This window comes from Dipodomys merriami, unplaced genomic scaffold, assembly GCF_024711535.1.
Source record: "Dipodomys merriami isolate MVZ:Mamm:240054 unplaced genomic scaffold, mDipMer1.0.p SCAF_290, whole genome shotgun sequence".
Lineage (NCBI taxonomy): Eukaryota > Metazoa > Chordata > Mammalia > Rodentia > Heteromyidae > Dipodomys > Dipodomys merriami.
Window position 1 is genome coordinate 1,406,053 of NW_027204382.1, and position 16,621 is coordinate 1,422,673.

A 16,621-nucleotide genomic window follows, 5' to 3' on the forward strand; every position below is an offset into this window, starting at 1 on the left:
GTGACAGGAAGGCTCCTGGCCACGCCAGGCTGCTTCCCCGCGTCGGGCTAAAGCGCCAGCGAGTGAATGCGATACCTTGAAACCTTCCTGAGGAACAGAGAAACCACCAGCCTGCTCGTCTCCCGCGCGCGCGCGCGCCCCACGAACACCTCAGGGCCCTGGGCTGGCGGGGAGGCGCCCGCGCCCCTCTGCCAGGGGCCCAGAACCGGCGCGAACCCTGGAGATTTCGTTGAGCCGCCTAGGGAGTTTCGACTTGGCTCAGTTTTGCTGGATCTGCTCGACTTGTCGACTTCTAGGGGTTTCGATGGCATGTGCGCCCCGCGGAAACTCGGGGAGGACAGCGTCCGTCCGTCCTTCCCTCCCCCCCACCCTCCCTCTGGAGAAGGGCGGCCTGGGGACGGAGCTCCCGCACCTGCGGGGCAACAGGTGGCGGGAGGGACCTGCCTGGCTCCGGCCCGCCCCGCGCCCCCCGCAGCCCCGCGCCTTCCGGCTCCCGGCTTCCACGCGGGGCGCCTGGGCCTCGGCGCCAGCCCGCAGGCCCGGGAAGAAGCACGTGGCTCTTCTCGAAGCCTCGTGCCGCGCGCGGGAACTGCGGTGGGGCCTCGGCGCGCCTCACCACCCCTCCCGCAAGAGAGTACCGGGGGTGCCGAAGCTTCTAGACGCCGCTCGGTGGCCAAGCTAAGACAGGGGGTGGGGGCGGGGAGGGAAGGCTCGAGTGTGACCTTCTCACCTGCTGTCTCCAGACCAAGTTGAAGTTCTGGAACATCCCAGGCTGCCAGGGGCCAACTCACAATGGCAACGAAACCGAGGCCCGGGGGGGTTCGGGTGCCTTGTTCCGGAGGCCACGCGGGTGTCCTGGCTTCGCCGCACCCGGCAGCCCGGGGACGCCGGGCAACACCTCAGGGGCAGGCCGAGGCCGCCTGGCACCAGGGCCTCGAGCTGCCGGGTAGGGGAAAAACAGGGGAGAGGCCGGGAGGCCGGGGCCGAGTTGGGAACCTCCTCGCCCGGGCCTCCCCGACACGTGCGGACCCCGCAGCCCAGGGGCCACAGAGCCCGGGACAGCTCGGCCTGGCGTGGCCCGGGAGGCGGCGCCTCAGAGGAGCCCGCGCGCTCGCGCGGCGGGTCCGGCCTGCAGCCCCGCGTGCCAGGGGCGGCGCCGCAGGGCACGCGGAGCCAGGCGGGGGGGGGGGGGGGCTGCGCCCTCCCGCGGGCCTCTGGGCGGAGGCCAGGCGGGTCGGCGAGGAAAAGGTGGGCCCGAGCCAGGCCCACCAGATCCCGGTGGAGGACGCGGCTGAAGCTTTTCAACTGCCCGGGGCCCGCAACCCTGTGACCTCGCGGGTGCGGGACCCTGCGGGAGGGGTCGCTCTCCGATCCCCGCTCTACTCTGCGGCTCGGGTCTCACGTGGAGTCTGAAGAATAGGGGGTGTTGGTCACTTCGCAGCAAACTTTTCGTTCTCTCCTCATTTCCTTCCTGCCTGAGACAAGATCGAGCAGCTTCTCGGCCTTACAAGCCCCAAGCTTCCAGGCCACAACCGAGGCTGGACGGTGTGCGGCTCTAGACTTTCTGGGGGGAGCCCCTCCATCTCCATCTGCCCTCAGAGACAGGTGGAGCCCCCTCCTTCCCCAGTCCCAACTGCAATCCTGGGCCTCTTCTTCCCCTGCCAAAGTTTAAAAAGAAAGAAAGACAGACACCTCGTCCTCTCAGCTTTCCCAGTGGCTCTGTTTGTATGTTTTAAAGAAACTTTACCATACAAACAGAGGTGTTTTGGCTCCTGCTGGCGCGGGCCGGGGGGTTGGAGGGCCATCAGCACGTGGTCCCCCTCATCACGCGGGTCCCCAGCCACCGGGAAGCCGCCCGGGACAGCTCAGCTCAAAGGAAGGCTGTCTGTGCCAACATGCAGGACACAGATCGGGGTTTTGTTTTGTTTTGTTTTGGGGTTTTTTTGGGGGGGGGTCGTTTTTGTTTTCCTTTTTGGCTCAGCTCGGAGCGCACGACAGAGCTCTCCCTTCCCGCCTCCCGACCCTCTTCCCCTCCCCCTCTGCTTGCTGGTGCAGGCAATTAGGGTGAAGAAATCAGTGCCAGGCTCCTGCCTCTGAAGAGAAAGGAATTGAGTCCTGACACCTGTCTCTGTCCTGGATGGTGAGGGAAATTCGGGGTCAAAACCTTGGGGATGGGGGGTGGGGGGGAGGCCCGGCTGACGCAGGGGTGGGAGGAGACACTCCCTAAACGAACGTTTCTGGAGGGGTTCGTCCTCCCACCCCATTCTTTGGCCTCCAGATTCACGCGGGTTATTAGCGCAGTGTTCTTTGCCTTTACACCCCCAAGACCAGGAGCTGGGGCTGGAATCCGAAGAGTAACACTGACAAGCCGTTCATTAATTTGCATTTATTTTCGGGGGGGGGGCAATAATGTAGATAAAGAGGAGGGAAGGGGACTGCCTTACATTTCAACAAGTAATTTGAGATCTTCACATCGGACAAATCAAATTTACAAATTACTTTCCCACCTACTGGACGAAGCGGCCGAAACCAAAATTGATATACTGGCGTGCAGGGCTCTCCTCAGATTTGGGAGAACGAAGGCGCACGGGGAACTCACTAGACAAAACAAGGATGATGGAAGAGAAGCCGACGGAGGAGAGGGAAGGGGGCTTGGGGCCTGGCTCTGTTATTTCCACAATGCTGAAATCTCGTCTTTTTGTTTTTGTTTGTGCCTTTTGGTCTGGGGTGTCTATGCTGGAATCGAGCCCAGGCACTTGGGAGGGGTGAGAGGACTCAGCCTCATGCCCCAGCCCAGTACCCCCCCTGGTACCCTAATATGGCTGTTTCCTCCACACTCCTGATCCTCCGCGCCCAGCTTCCTGGAACCAAGCGGTTCTCCTTAATAAATACACAGAGGGAGAAGATGTGAAGAGGGCCGGACAGCTTTGTAGCAACAGAAAAATAAAAAGCGCCATCGATTGGGGGGAAAAGGGACAAAGGGAAAATAGCTTTTGCTCTTGTTTTATATATATATATATATATATGTATATATATAATGTGCTGTATATATCTTAAAGTTTCTTGGGCGCTAAGACGTGAATAATGCTCAGTTCAACCAACAGCAACTAAAAAGTTTAAGTGGTCCCTGGAACGGACCTGACTATGTACAGCATTCCCGCCGAGGCGAGGCGGAAGCTTCAACCAGTCCAGCGCAGGGCGCGGGGCAAGGCTGTGCGATGGGAGGGGGGGGCGGGGAGCGATCCTGCCCGCGGTGCCCAGCGCACCCCACTGGGGAGGAGGAAACGCCCGGGGAGCGCTGGCATGCAGGCGGGGAGCGGGGTGGAGGCAGCTGAAGAGGTGACAGTCCGTGGGGGCCAGAAACACTTTTAAGTGGTCGTTTGGATTCGGAGCAGTGTTGTGGGCGCACGCCAAGGCGGAGAGAGGCGCCGGTTCGAGACTCCAGGGTCCAGAAAGAATAAATTAAAGTATTGAGCTCAAACAGAGGGTCGAAAGGAAGAGCCTGGAAGGCTGCAAGTGCATCGTTAGCTGTCCAGAACGACTGGAAGGGGCTGGTGGGGGGGTAGGGTGTCAGGATTTCCGTAGGGGTTGGGACAGCACACAGCTATCCAGTAAAAGAACATGGGCCAAAGCGATCACCGCCCCCTCCCCCCCCATCCAAGGGGCGGGCAGGTTTGCATCCCCCCCAAAAAAAAACCAAAACAGAACAGGTGGCACAAAGATGGGAGCGGCGGTGCGGGCAATGGGCATCATGTTCTGAGGCGGTGAAAACTTCAGTTTTGGAGAAGCCGAGGCAAAGGCGGGCGGTGCAGCAGCAACAGGACGGGGACCACAGAGGGCGCAGGTAGTTGCGTTTCTTCTCCTCTTCCTCTCACTCCCAGGGCCTCACAAGACCTGGAACCGCCATGACGCTTGGTCCTTATAGTCCAGACAGTCGGGCGAGTTGAAGTTGAGTTTCCAGGCGGAGGAAGCAGCGGCAGCGCCAGGCTCCTTGTAATCCAAGCAGTCGGCAGAGTTGAAGGCGAGCCCCGAGCCCCCGTAGCCTTGGTGGTGGTGGTGATGGTGATGGTGGTGGTGGTGGCCTGAAGACTGGCTCAACGGGTGGTGCGCGTGCGGGTGGTGGTGGTGGTGGCCGGCCATGGAGGAGGGCGCCATGGGGCTGAGCTGGTGCGGGTGGTGGTGCGAGTGCATGGGCGCCAGGTAAGAGCTGCAGTCCACGCCGCCGAAGTAGGACGAGGAGGGCGCGGGGTAGCCCTGGCCGTAGCTGCCGCCCTGGCCGTAGGACATGGGGTAGGAGGCGGCGGCCGTGGCCGCCCCGGCGGCCACCGAGCGCTGCATGCAGGAGGCGTTGCTCGGCGCGGCCAGCGGCTCCGGCACGGACACGGACGCCGGCGCCGAGCCAGGCGAGATGGAGGCCGGGCTCCAGATGGACGAAGCCGCCGGCGTGCTCAGAGACGACGCGGCTGCCACCGCCGGGTTCCCGCCCAGGCCCGCAGCTGCGGCCGCCGCCGGGTTGGCGGAGGCGCTGGACGCCGAGCTGGACGAGGAGGCCGAGCTGGACACGGCGGGCGGCGTGAACTGGCCGCTGCTCTCGGAGCCCGAGCTCTCGCGCACCGGGGAGGACTTCTTCTTCACCGGGCGGCTCTTGGTTCCGTTCCCGCTTTGCTGCTGCTGGCGGCACTTGGCGCGGCGGTTCTTGAACCAGACCTGCAAGCCGGCCCGGGGGGGGGGCGGGAGAGTGGGTTGAGGGTGGGCGAGTGGCGGGGGTTAGGCTCCTCCGCCCCCCACCCCCCGGCCCCAGCACCCCGCCCCGGATCCCGCGCCCCGTCCTCTCCCCACCCCCCGCCCCTCCGCGGCCCGGGCCCACCAGACCCTGCTCCCTCCCCCATCCTCGCTGGCTGCCCCGCTGCGCTGCGCACCTCCCCACCCCCAGCTCCAGAGACTCTGCCCCGCCGGGGGACTTTCATGCCCGTCCGGCCAACAAGTTCAACGGTCCCCAAACTGCCGCTGATGGCTGCCCCTCCACAGCCCCTCGTGTTTGGAGAGCCCCGTTTTCTCTGCGTGGATAGAGCGCAGGAGTGCGGGGCAGTCACCAAGTCTGGGGCCCGGCGGGTGGCACTCAGTCGGCTCCCACAGGGGGCCGGGGCAGGGGGGAAGGTTTAGGTGGGAGAAGAAGCGAGGCTGGAGGGAAAACCAAGGCACTATTCCAGTACCGGGGCTTCTTGGGAAGGAAGCCTGGGTGATATTTCGTTGTTGGTTTGTTTGGAGTATTTAGGTAGGGAACCAAATAGAATAGCCAGCCATAAAGTGCCCTCTCCTCTTGGAATACCCAGCATTTCATTCTTGGTCCTTTTTCCAGCCTCTAGGGAAAGAGGGCGAGACAAAAGACCCTTTCAGAGAGTTCTGAGTTCTAATCCAAACTGTATTTTCGGAGCGCTTTCATCTCAAAAATAGAAATAGCAAAGCCGGCAGCCAGGTTTTACACTCGGCAACAGCTCCGGGCAAAGAAAGTGTGTGCTCAGGCTGCCGCCACTCCCGGGACACTCTCCGGGGCGGAGCAGCAGGCTCCAGCTGAGCTCTGCCCCAGGACTGCCGGCGGGCGAGGCGGGACGCGCCGCGGGGAAGGGCGCAGACCCAGTTCAGGCCTCACCAGACACTCTGAGTCCTGGGGCTGCCGAAGAAGCGCGGCCACGTGGGGGGCGCACGTAGGACCCTGTGACTTTAGGAGCCTACCTGTACCCCCGAAATCCTTACAACCACTCTGAACACTTGAAGGAGGGCCAAGGACTGAATCCAAATCGTTCAACTTTGTTCCCCCTCTGGCTGACGCCCAGCGCTAGGGGGAGTCCGTGAGGGGCTGCCCAGCCTATACTTCTGCCCCCCACCCCCCCACCCCCAGACCACCCTCCCACGACCCTTCCCGTCTGGCCCTGGCTCTTGGCAGCCCTCCCACCAGGAGCGCGCACCTGGACTCTGGACTCGGGCAGGTTGATCTTGAGGGCCACCTCCTCGCGCATAAAGATGTCAGGGTAGCGAGTCTTCGCGAAAAGCGCCTCGAGCACGTCCAGCTGTGAGCGCGTGAAGGTGGTGCGCTCCCGCCGCTGCTTGCGCGGGGTGGCTGCGGGGACAGGCAGAGGCGCCTCCGGTCAGCGGTGGCCACGTGGACTGACGCGAGCAGCCCTGGGCAGGTCCCCATTCTACAGGCCTAGAACCTGGCCACTGTCATCAAAGGCCTAGTTCCCCGAGCAAAAGAATCTGCCTTGAAGGACCAGCCTAAAGGCCACAGGTGGGAGAAAGTGCCACTATTCCACTCCAAGACAGGAGAGCTAGCTCCCTCCCCGCCGCTCTGAGGTTTAAAAGGAAGAGAAGCCACACAACTTCCCTTCCTTCACATTTCCCTACATAGCCACCAACTCCCTAGCTGGGGACAAGAGGTGTGCAGAAAACACCACCTAAAAAAACAACCCAACACTTTCAGGGCAAATAAAAGAGTGTAAAAGAGTAGGAGCCAGAGAAAAAACACAAGACTCAGTTGAAGCAGTCCTCCATGCCAGCACAAAAGTTGGTGCAGGTCACTGGTTGTGAGGGACAGTTTGATTAGAAAAGGAAGCCACCACCCTCGACCTTCTCCTGTTCAACCCAACAAGTCCAATAAGGAAGGTTTTGCTTTTAATGTCATGGTCTAGGGGTGACCAGATTCCTCATTTGAGGATGGAGGGCAGAGAGAAATAGACCCACAAAACAATAGCGGCGCACAGGAAACGAATCTGGGGTAAACACTCTACACCGAGGAGCCCACAATAGGAGACAGGTTGCCAATACTGCTAGCTCTCTATGTGCACTGGGGCCTTTCAAAGTCCTGGCCACCACACGGGGCCTGCGGCTCTAACTCTGGGGCCTGCAGCGGGTCTCCCCTATCCAGTTCAGAGACAACACAGGCTCAAACTTGAGAGTCTGGGAACTCAAACATTTTCAGAGACTAAAGTGTATGGTCAAAGGGCCACTGCTCACCCGGATAGCCCACAGAGGGGTGTAGGAGGTCCATGGCAGGCCCGGCTAGGCCCAGTCCATTCATGCCATATGGAGGTTGTTTGAGGTAAGACATCATGCTAACAGCTGGATGGAGGTGCCCAGACGGATCCAGGGGGCCTAGGGCTAGGAGCAGCTCAGAGCTCCCACCTCGAAGTCGTTTCTTCTGGGGGCCTGGCCTAAGGGAAACAAGAAACACATCAAAACCAACACTCAGCTTCCAGCCACTCCTTCAGCGTCCAGGTTGGTCAGGATAGGCAGGCTGTGCAACCGCCCAAGGCAGTCAAGTCCTTCGCAAGGCCTTGGCTGAGCGATCGGGCATGGCTTCTTTAAAAAGTAAACTTTTTTCTGGATGTCCTGGCCTCTTTTCCAGCTTGGTTTGGGCCAAGGGTGTAGACAAGACTGACGAGTGGTTAGAGGAAGAAAAAAAAAAAAGCGACCTGGCTGGGGAGGTTAGCCGGAACCTGCAAAGGTGCAAGATCCCAAGGACAGACAACATTTTGAGTTCGAGCTTCGTATTGTTCAAGCAAATATTCTCTCGCCGTGCCACCCAGGAAGGGTTGTTTCGTTTCGTTTCAAATGTTTATTAAGAGGAGGGCAAAAAAGGTAGGTACTACAGCAGGCCAAGGTGAGACCGGAAGGCTGGCTAGCTTTACCTAAGGCTCTTGGGGATACAATGCCCACGTAGGACACCTCGCTCTTTCAAAGGTCTCCAGGCCTGCGCTGTTGCCAGTGCCCCGGCAATCACCATTGCAGCTGCCCGCCCTGTGTCTATCACTACTAAAGGAAGGCTCACCCACAGTCCCCCCGGTGCCCCAACCGCAGTTACGGGCCCAGGCCCCTCGCAGGTGGACAGAGAGCGCCAAAGGGGCCGGGGTAGAAGTGGCAGTTCTAAGAAGCCGCCGCCCGAGGTCAGAGGTGCACAGATGCGGCCCACCGCCCTTCTTCGCGGCGCAGGGGGAGCCTTCTTGTAACCAAGTCTGGCCGTGCCTTACCAAGTCTCTTCAGAAGAGCAAGGATGACCCGGCCAAAGCGTCAAAGGCTCTCGGGGATTGGGGGAAGCCTGGGCACAGCAGGTCGTGTGCGTTCCCTGCCATTCTACTACCTGAGCCCGAGGCCTCAGGACCCGACCCAAACGACAGAACTAGGCCTCAAGCGGTAAAGCTGGCTCGGAACAGAGCTGGGAGGTCGAGGCTCGGCTTCTGCAGCTGCTCTCAACCCGTGGCGCTCCTCTCAGGGGGTAAAGAAGGGGTGCTGGGGTGCGGGGCTGGGGCCGTGGAAGGCCTTCTCTTTCTACCCGTTTCGCGGGGGATCCTGCAAAGCAGGCCGGGAACCCAGGCTAGGAAATTCGGGGAGAGAAGCCTGGGCTAAAGAAGCTCCCCATCCCAACCCCCCACCCCCGTCCTCTGGGACTCACGGGCTTGGGCCCAGCTTGGGGAGAAAGGGGCGAAAAGGAAACCATCCGGGGCTGGCTCTTAAGCCAAAGGAAAACAGCTCTTACGGCACTACGGTTCTGCGAGGGTGCACGGTGAGTTTTCAGACTTTCTCCAAACTTAGCACCCCAGCTCGGTTACTTCGGAGGAGGCGGGGGGGGGGGAGGAGGCGCCCGGCCGCACTAACGATCTGGGGTCCCCGCCGCACCCCGGAAAGGAGTGGGGTCACCCCCAGCCCCGCCCACCTGGCGAGGACCTGGGAAGCAGCAAGGGTCGGTTTGAGAAGGGAGGGGGGGGAGGCCAAAGTAACCAACGCGATCCCGGAGTCCCGCGCGGCCCCACAGCCTTTTCCTTACCTGCCCTCAGCTGCCGGGGCGGCTCACCATCTACCTCACGCCCTCTCTGTGCCCCTGCGGGCAGCCAACCTGCAAAACAGAGGGGCGCTGGGATCACTCCTGCGGCCGGCCCAAGACCCCGGGATTCTTTTTTTCCCCCAACTTCCTTCTCTCTTTCTCTCTCTCTCTCTTTCTCCCTCTCCTTTTCCCGTAGCTTTGTGCGTGTCCCTCCAGGTTTCACTTTATTGCATAAACACTTTTGTTTGCAAAAGCCCCACACGCTTCCAGGACCGGACAGTGCCCAGCCGGGGACCATGCGGAGGGGCCGCCGAGGGGGAGGAGGGGGATGCCAGGGGCAGAGTTGGGGGCGGCCCGCGGCTGCCGCTGCACTCCCCGTGCTAAGCGGAGGCGGTGAGGACCGACCGGGGAAGTCCTGCAGAGTCATTTGGCAAACTAAATAAATCAAGCGATTTACCTTGTCGGAGTGGCTTGTCTTGCTCTGTTGTTTAGGTGATTGGAAATGTAGCCTGATGAAGATTGATCACCTTTCTACTGCCCTCCCCGGGTATGTGAACGCGAGGCGAGTGCGTAATGGGGCAAGGCCGCCAATCGGGGGCCCTGCGCGGGCTGAGTGACAAGGAGCCGGGCAATGGCAGCGCGAGCCGGGGGTTACCTCCGCGCGCCCCCGCCCTCCCCCGCCCCCCACACCCCGCCCTCGCCGCCCGCCCCGCCCCGCCCCGCCCCGGCCGCGCGCTAACTCCGGGGCTCCGCTGGCGAATTCCGCGCAGAGCGAGTTGAGCTGGGCAAAGCCCAGAGCCCTCGGATTTCGAGGCCTGCCTAGGGGGCCCCCTGCCCTTCTCTCGCCCTCTCGGCGCTTCTCAGACAGTGGCAGAGAGAGGGGGCGAGGTACTGGATAATCGGTTCTCTCTCTCTCTCTCACCCCCCCTCCTTGTCTCGCTATCTCTCTCCCCCCCCCTCTCCCGCGCGCGCGCGCGGCTCCGGGCTCCGCAGCCAGGGTGTGGGCGCGAGGGTTCGGGGGCGGCGGGCTGCAGGAACGCTGGCCCCTGGCCCCTCTCGCGGCGCCGTGGGCCCCTGTGTCTGCTTCCTCCGAGTCTCCACCTGCCGACCGGCGCCGGGGGCGGCTGCTGCCCGCGCAGACTACTTTTCCGAGCGCGGGAGCAGTTCGGGGCGCGCCGATCCCTGCTCGGCGCCCCGGGAAGAGTGCGCGCCGCGGACGCGCCGCCACTCACCAGCGCCTGGGCGTCTCCAGACGGCCCCGGCCCCTCCGGGGGTCTTCGCACATCTCAAAGTCTTCTTCTGAGCCGTTGGAACCCAGGTCTCTTTCCCCTCACTCATACAGCTTTCTTCTCAATCGTAGGGTTTGGGGGTAGGAAACTTTATTTTTCACACTTGTTTCCTTCCACGTCTCCACCCAGCAGACACGATCCGCGGGAAAACGGATCCACCGGACCCCCGCCCCCAATCCGGCTCCTCAACCCCCTCCCCCCCAACTCCAGAAGCCTTCTGGAAGCGATTTTTTCCCGTTTAGTCCGTAACTGGCAAACCCCATGCTCCGTGGAACAAACTTGCCAAACACGTCTACCAGTGTTGGACTTCTCAAAGCTTGGAGGAGAAAAGAAAGGAGAGGGGGGAAAATGAAAAGGTTTTCGACCCAACCCTGAGCCAGACGATTCTTTTCAATGGCACCTCCTACTGAATATTAGGGACCACTTTTCTACCTTTCGAGGAATTCCTACCCCAGCCTTGTCATCGCCCCCACCCCCACTCCCATAGGTGCAGGAAAAGTTTGAGCCGCCGCGAGCGCGAGGGCGAGCCGGGGCCGCCGGGCGCGCCGCGCGGGCCGCGGGGTCGGCACCGGGCTGACCCGGCGCTCGGGCGGGGGGGGGGGGGCGCCGAGTGAAAAGGGGCTGCGGCCGTCGCTCATCAAAGTGCTTCCCCCTCCCCCAAGCGACACTTTTCCTTTGGAGTCCGAATAAAATACGGTAACAGAATATGATGGAGGGCACACTGTTTCCTTAACTGCTTCTCAAAGGACCCGGGAGATCTTCTTAGGACCTTTAATAAGGCTTTGGTCGGTTCTTTTGTTGATCTCTCAAAATCAACTCCTTCTAATTGAAGTTGGAGCTGAAAGCGAGCTAATGTTCAAAGAAAGTGGCCGCCAGACCAACGAAATTACATTTTTCCCCCCTTTTAACGATGAGGGAACATCGAATCAAAGAGGCAGGGAAGGAGGGGTGTGAGTGGGGGGACAGGGAGGAGAAAAGGAGGTTTTACAAGATCCTTCTCTGGTTCACAAAAGTCAGCGACACGGGCGCTTCTCTCTAGAACAAAGACACCGCGGCCCATTCACAAAAGGGAGAGAAAGAGAAAGCAGAAGAAAAGAACGAGAGGAAAGGGAGCGATGGGGGGGGGGGGAGGACGTTTAAGAGGGAAAGAAGTTCGCAGAGCCCCGCGCTGGCCCGGCCGGGGACACACCTTAGGCTTTCGCCGGCCCCCAGCGGGAGAAGTCGGCCCGGCCGCCGGCCAGCCCGGGGGCCCGGAGCCTCGGAGGTCGCGGTGCGGTCTAAACGAAATACACTCCCGCCCACGGGTTTCCCGGAAAAAGGTCCGGGGTGGGTCGCACAAGTTTGGCCGGGAAGCGAACGCAGACATCCCGGGGTGCTGGTTGGCGGAGGCCGAGTCTGTAGTGGGCGCTGCCAGGGTCCCGGCCCGCGTCTTATGTGGGCTGGGTTTGGCCCTTAAGAGCCGGGGCAAGTGTCCCGGCCCCGTCCCACACAACCTCGCGTCCTCCTGCCTGGCCCGAGCGGTTCCGACGGCAGCGGTGGAAGCCAGGCTGGGGTCCCGCGTGGCGAGGCGGGGCGGGCCGTGCGCGCCGGAATGTGGCCGCGCCGTCCCCAAGGCCCCGCCGCCGCCGCCGGCGCGCGGGAGTCCGGCGCGCCCGGGTCCGGACGCGGCCACCAGTCCCCGGGAAGACGGGAGGGATCAAGTAGCACAGACTTCCGCCCCCAATGAGAATATGGATCTAATCCCAACTTGCAGGCGAATTTTCTTAATGCTTAGTTCTTAAAGCCCCGGGATTAAGAGAAGAAAGACAGAGGAGAGGGGAGAGGGAAGAGCGTGGAGAGTGAGCTGAAAGTTTCTTGGACGCGGTGCGGAGGATCGAATCGGCCGTCGCTAGGCAAATGTCCAGGTGGGGGACGCCGGGCCAGAAGCGCTGCGGGCTCCAGCGGCCCGCACCGCGCTGGAGGCGGGGAAGGCAGCCCGCGTAAGGGCCCCGGGCCGGGAGGGGCCGAGACACCTGGGCCTGGAGACCGGGACCTAGCATCTGGTGACCTCAAAGGCCTGGTCGGACTCTAGAGGACACTTGGCACGGGGTGGGGTGGGGTGGGGTGGGGGAGGGATTTGGAATTCAGGCCAAAGGTTCCGGGCGAGGGACCGAAGTTGTTCTCTGGCCGGGCACACGGTGCCCAGTCCAGCTCGCTGCCATCGCTCCAGCTTCCTCTGCAACCCCCAGACCCTGTACAGTCTCTGGTCCCATAGCGTGAAGAAGGTTCAGGACTTGGGTTCTTCCGTTTGCAAGGGGCGCTTCCCACTCATGGGCGGGCACCGGGCCGCGAAGCCCGGGGCCGGCGCCGTGCGCGGGGCCGACCCCGCACAGCAGTCCCCAGGGGCCGCGCTCCGCCGCCGCTGAGGGGCGTTCGGGCGCCGCGGAGCAGCCCGCCGCCAGCCCGCCAGCGCCGGGAGGGCCAGGCGAGGGCCCGCAGCGGCCCCCAGACACCCTAGCAGACCCGAGGCCAGAGGGGGTTATGGTTAGGTGGATCTGGGGCTGCGTGGGGCCAGGAAAAAGCAGCTTTTTCTCGAGGCCCATCCGAAGGGGTTTCTCAAAAGCAGCGTACACAGGGCGGGTGCTGCGGGCTGCCGCCGGGCCCCGTCGGCCCGAAGGTGAACCGGGGTGAGGGGGTCTCAGTCCTCCCCCGGGAGCCACACCTCGCTCTGCCGGGGCTCGAGTGCAGAGGGAAAACACCCTGTTTCCTTTAGTTCCGGGAACTTTTCAGCAACTTAAAATTCGTGTCATAAAGGAACTCTTACCAGGGCAAGTGGGTTTTTTAAATTTTGAAAAGGATTGACAATTGGGGAGTGGCAGCAGACTTTTCGGACACGATGTAGGTCTGGGAAGGGAAGACGTCCAAGGCAGGGAGGGAAGAAGGGAGAGAGATTTTCTTAGGCTAAAGCTAAATGCTTTTTTTTTTTTTGTCTTAAGTTTCTGGACTTGTTGAAGGAGTTTTCTTTGTTCGGACACCCAGTTAGAGAGTGATGTAAACTGCTATAGGAAAGCCAGTTTCCCCCCCCCCCCCCCAGCCTAGAAATTCTAAAAGTTCTCTTTCATTTCTCTCCTACACCCAGGGGTACATGGGCACACGCCTCCCTGCAGTCCACCTTCCCTAGCAATAACCCTCTTCCTTTCACTTCAGTATCCACAGACTTGCGGTTAACAGAGGACACAGTTCTTCCCCATACAACTACAAAAAGGGAACTATTCAAAGTCATGTGGAAAATTCATCACACTCGTATTGTTTTCTTTCAGTGGCGTGGAATCAGAATTTTTCTTCAAGTCTTTGAGATGACCCTTCCAAAAGAGAAGATAGTTTATACTCCTTAAGAATATGACTAATTACTTTTCAATTTGCATCCATGTGTCAGCAGGGCTCCTCTGGGATGTATAAACTTACCCAGCTCTGAATACCATCCAGTATCCTACCCCGTGTTCCAGAGGACCATTTCCCACATGCAAAGATTTATGGATACACAAACTTCCAGTCTAGTCCAAGCAGTATCAGGTAAGAAAGTTTCTGCTTTTATTGAAAATTTATATATGACTCAGTATTGTAATAAATAAACAGATAACCATTTTCACAAAAAAGACAGTGCTATGCTAGAAAAGAAAATATTAACTGGAAAGATTTACTTGTAGTGGCAAGACAGACTTTTATCAATACAGAATAAATATTAACAGCATTCTTGAGCCAATGTTGAGATACAACAAAATGTAAGAACGAACCAAGATGTAATAAATATTATCCAGAGAAAAAGATGGCAGATTCTCCCATGATAAAACTGTCTTTGTAAACCGCTGCATGTCAATTCCTCTCATCACCTGCAAATCGCAGGGTTTGTCTCAGGCTACCTTTTAAAGGGCCATCTTTGGAGGAAAGCAGAGGAATTCTGTGAAATGCAAAACAGTTGCAGAAAACCTCACTGGTAAATAAACAGAGTTTAATAAGTAGATTGAATATGATCTAACTATGAAATTTAGGTAACAGAGTAAATGTTACAGATGGCAGGAGTGGAAAAAAAATCATGGCATTTTTCTTATCCTGCCTTGCCTCCCTCCCCCCTATACTGTCATTATGCTATTACCAACAACAACAACAACAACAACAACAGAAATGTCTCAAATTTTCCTCCCATCAAACAATGAGGGGAAATAATGCGGGAAGTGTTTTCTTTTTGAACAGTTTCTTGAACACCTCCAATATCAATTACTCACAAAGTGTCTGTGCAAATCTATCTCACATGATTTCAAAAGAAAGTATTCACTCACAGAAAAAAAATCCTTAAACAGAGCTATGTTTGGAGTTCTGTATATTATCTGGAAAGGAGTTAAAGTGGTGATGATGGTACAGAAGTATAATCCAGCCAAATGTAATGTTAACTTTTGAAACAACCAGTCTGTTGCTGGTCTGGGGGCCCAAGACTAAAATGTTGGGAGAGACACTGGTCTGATGGCTACTGAAGAACACATTTCTCTTCTTTCTTGGCCATCTTGCCTTTGTTTTGTTCCAGAGTTCGCTCCAAATGCTCATCTTCTTCTTCTGCCCTGGATGCCAGACAAACGAGAACAAAATTATTTTCTTCATGGAGAGCAGAGCAGCATTCCCCCTGCCCCACATTCCATATCCAGGAGGAGGAATTCGGGGCACCGGGCCTCCGGAGACCTCTAAACCGAACTTCGGGTAAACTTCTCTAGGGGGCCCCTTTGGCAGGTGGCTATGCCTGAATTCAAGGCCCAAGGTGTACTCACTGCTTCTCCTGTGCATCCAGATCTCTCACAAGTGCATCTCGCTTGTTCACCAAAGTCACCAGCTCATCCAGCAGGAGCTGCTCTCGTCGCTTCTGGGCCTCAGTCTTCTGCCAGTCTATAGGAGATGGGAGGCTAGTTAATGGGCTTCAAGGCCTGAGTGCATACCAGCTCCCGGCCCTGCTCTGCCCTCCCCTTCCCGCCTTTTCCAGTTCCCTTACATCTCCCATTAAAGCCAGCTAATAGCTCCACTAGCTAGTATTTCTGGGGAGTTTGGCAGTTGTAGTGAGGTTTTCCCCTAAAACCATACTTTCGAAATATTTCCCACAGATGGAGTGTGGAGAGGCAAGGTGGGAACCGACTAGAGACCAGGTGTGAGCTGATGGCCAGTCAGAGGTGCGCACCTGAATCCCGGCCAAGTGGGGGAGGGGAAATGGAGGCCAGAGGAGGTTGGCCCTGGGGTTGGGGTGGGCGAGTGGGTAAACGAGGAGGCGGGAAACAGTGATGGGAGATAAAAATCATTCTGAAAAGGCCCGAGAATCTGCCTAAGAACCTCTTCTCCTCCCCCACCCCCACTCTCACCCCAAACAGCCCATTCTTCACTAATTTCCTCTTCGCTCTATTTTAGCAGTTGGATGTATCTCACACTGGGCGCCATATGCTTCACAATAACTTTAAAAGTAGTGAATCGGCTAATTAGCATTTTTCTTTGAAGTAAAAAATAAATTTGCTCTGCAATATTACACTGCAGCTCTCAATCGCATCACAGCCAGTTTTTATTTGGAGACGTTTGCTGGGTGCTTTCAAATGAAAGCACTTGTGCAAAAGAAAAAAAATTACATATTTCTTTGAAACTCCATGTTAAAGGTTGGAAAATCCAATGGGCAGTGCTCTTTGAATGGGTGAGGGTCATTTTATGAAGGTTTCGGTCCCAATAATATATTTCCTAGTCTTTGCTACTCTGATAATTTCCTTAAGATGAGCAGCAGTTTCCTTTAATAAAAACAGGACCAAATCGAACATTTAAAACACTTTTGAAACCAAAGCCAACAGCTCTCTGGCCAGACTGTAAGGGCTTGTAGCTGTCAATCAACCCTCAGTCTACCCCGCCTCCCTCATTAGGAAGGTAAACAATGAAAAGAAGAAGTAGATGATGAGGCAGATAGCAGAACAAATGAGGACCAAGAGGGAAACAGGACACCAGTTTAAAAAAAAAAAAAAAAACACCCTGGGCACTGACTCTTACAGTCCCCTCCCCCACAGAGCAAATGCAGTTTCCAAAAAAACAGAGGAGTGCAATCCTTTCGGGTTTCTCTTCTCTCTCCATTGCCCAGGGCAATCATGTTAAAACTCACATGGCTGGTGCTTATTCAGATAAACCTAACAATGCACACCGCTGGTTACCATGTGAATCTTCACAAACCACACAAGAATGTGCTGGTTCAAATCGCCTCCCTACTCTCTCCAAAGCAAAATTTATTCAAGACAGCAAACTGCTCAGCAGCTTTATGAAAGCAAATGGTGCTAGAGGGAATTCTATCTTGTATTTACAAATTAAAAATTAGATGCATCAACATGCAGTAAAGATTAGAATAACTCTAAGAAGCTAAAATAGCTTATTCAATTTTATCACTGTTCCTTTATTATAAACTCAAACACATAAATACATATATATGAAACTGCCATATGTTAATTATCTACATTTAATACAAAACATCACAAAA

At 57.6% G+C, this 16,621-nt stretch overlaps 2 protein-coding genes across 2 annotated transcripts in view; both read right to left on the reverse strand.

The window, feature by feature from the left end:
- Positions 1–2,402: 2,402 nt before the first annotated feature.
- LOC138839039 (homeobox protein OTX1-like) lies at positions 2,403–9,333 on the reverse strand. The gene is made up of 7 exons (XM_070038678.1): positions 9,273–9,333; positions 8,819–8,887; positions 7,012–7,208; positions 5,967–6,118; positions 4,532–4,707; positions 4,382–4,447; positions 2,403–4,351 (listed from the first exon to the last, which is right to left on the reverse strand). The coding sequence occupies exons 3-7, from the start codon at positions 7,106–7,108 to the stop codon at positions 3,886–3,888; spliced, it is 957 nt and encodes a 318-aa protein (XP_069894779.1). The 5' UTR covers positions 7,109–7,208; positions 8,819–8,887; positions 9,273–9,333; the 3' UTR covers positions 2,403–3,885.
- A 4,333-nt stretch (positions 9,334–13,666) lies between these two features.
- The window catches only part of LOC138839054 (EH domain-binding protein 1-like), a 49,629-nt gene continuing 46,674 nt past the window's right edge, over positions 13,667–16,621 (reverse strand). Inside the window, exons 8-9 of the mRNA XM_070038710.1 lie at positions 14,901–15,015; positions 13,667–14,696 (exon numbers count right to left, since the gene is read on the reverse strand). Of these exons, the coding sequence (XP_069894811.1) occupies positions 14,606–14,696; positions 14,901–15,015 (206 nt within the window). The 3' untranslated portion in view covers positions 13,667–14,605. The remainder of the gene's footprint in view (positions 14,697–14,900; positions 15,016–16,621) is intronic.

Bases quoted from the DNA above. Each gene is read 5' to 3' on its own strand.
- LOC138839039 (XM_070038678.1), bottom strand. From the start codon at position 7,108: ATGATGTCTTACCTCAAACAACCTCCATATGGCATGAATGGACTGGGC. The intron at 4,708-5,966 runs GTGCGCGCTCCT...GCCGGCTTGCAG, and splicing joins TGCCCGAGTCCAGAGTCCAG to GTCTGGTTCAAGAACCGCCG. The intron at 4,448-4,531 runs GTCCAGCGCCTC...GTCGTCTCTGAG, and splicing joins GCCTCCTCGTCCAGCTCGGC to CACGCCGGCGGCTTCGTCCA.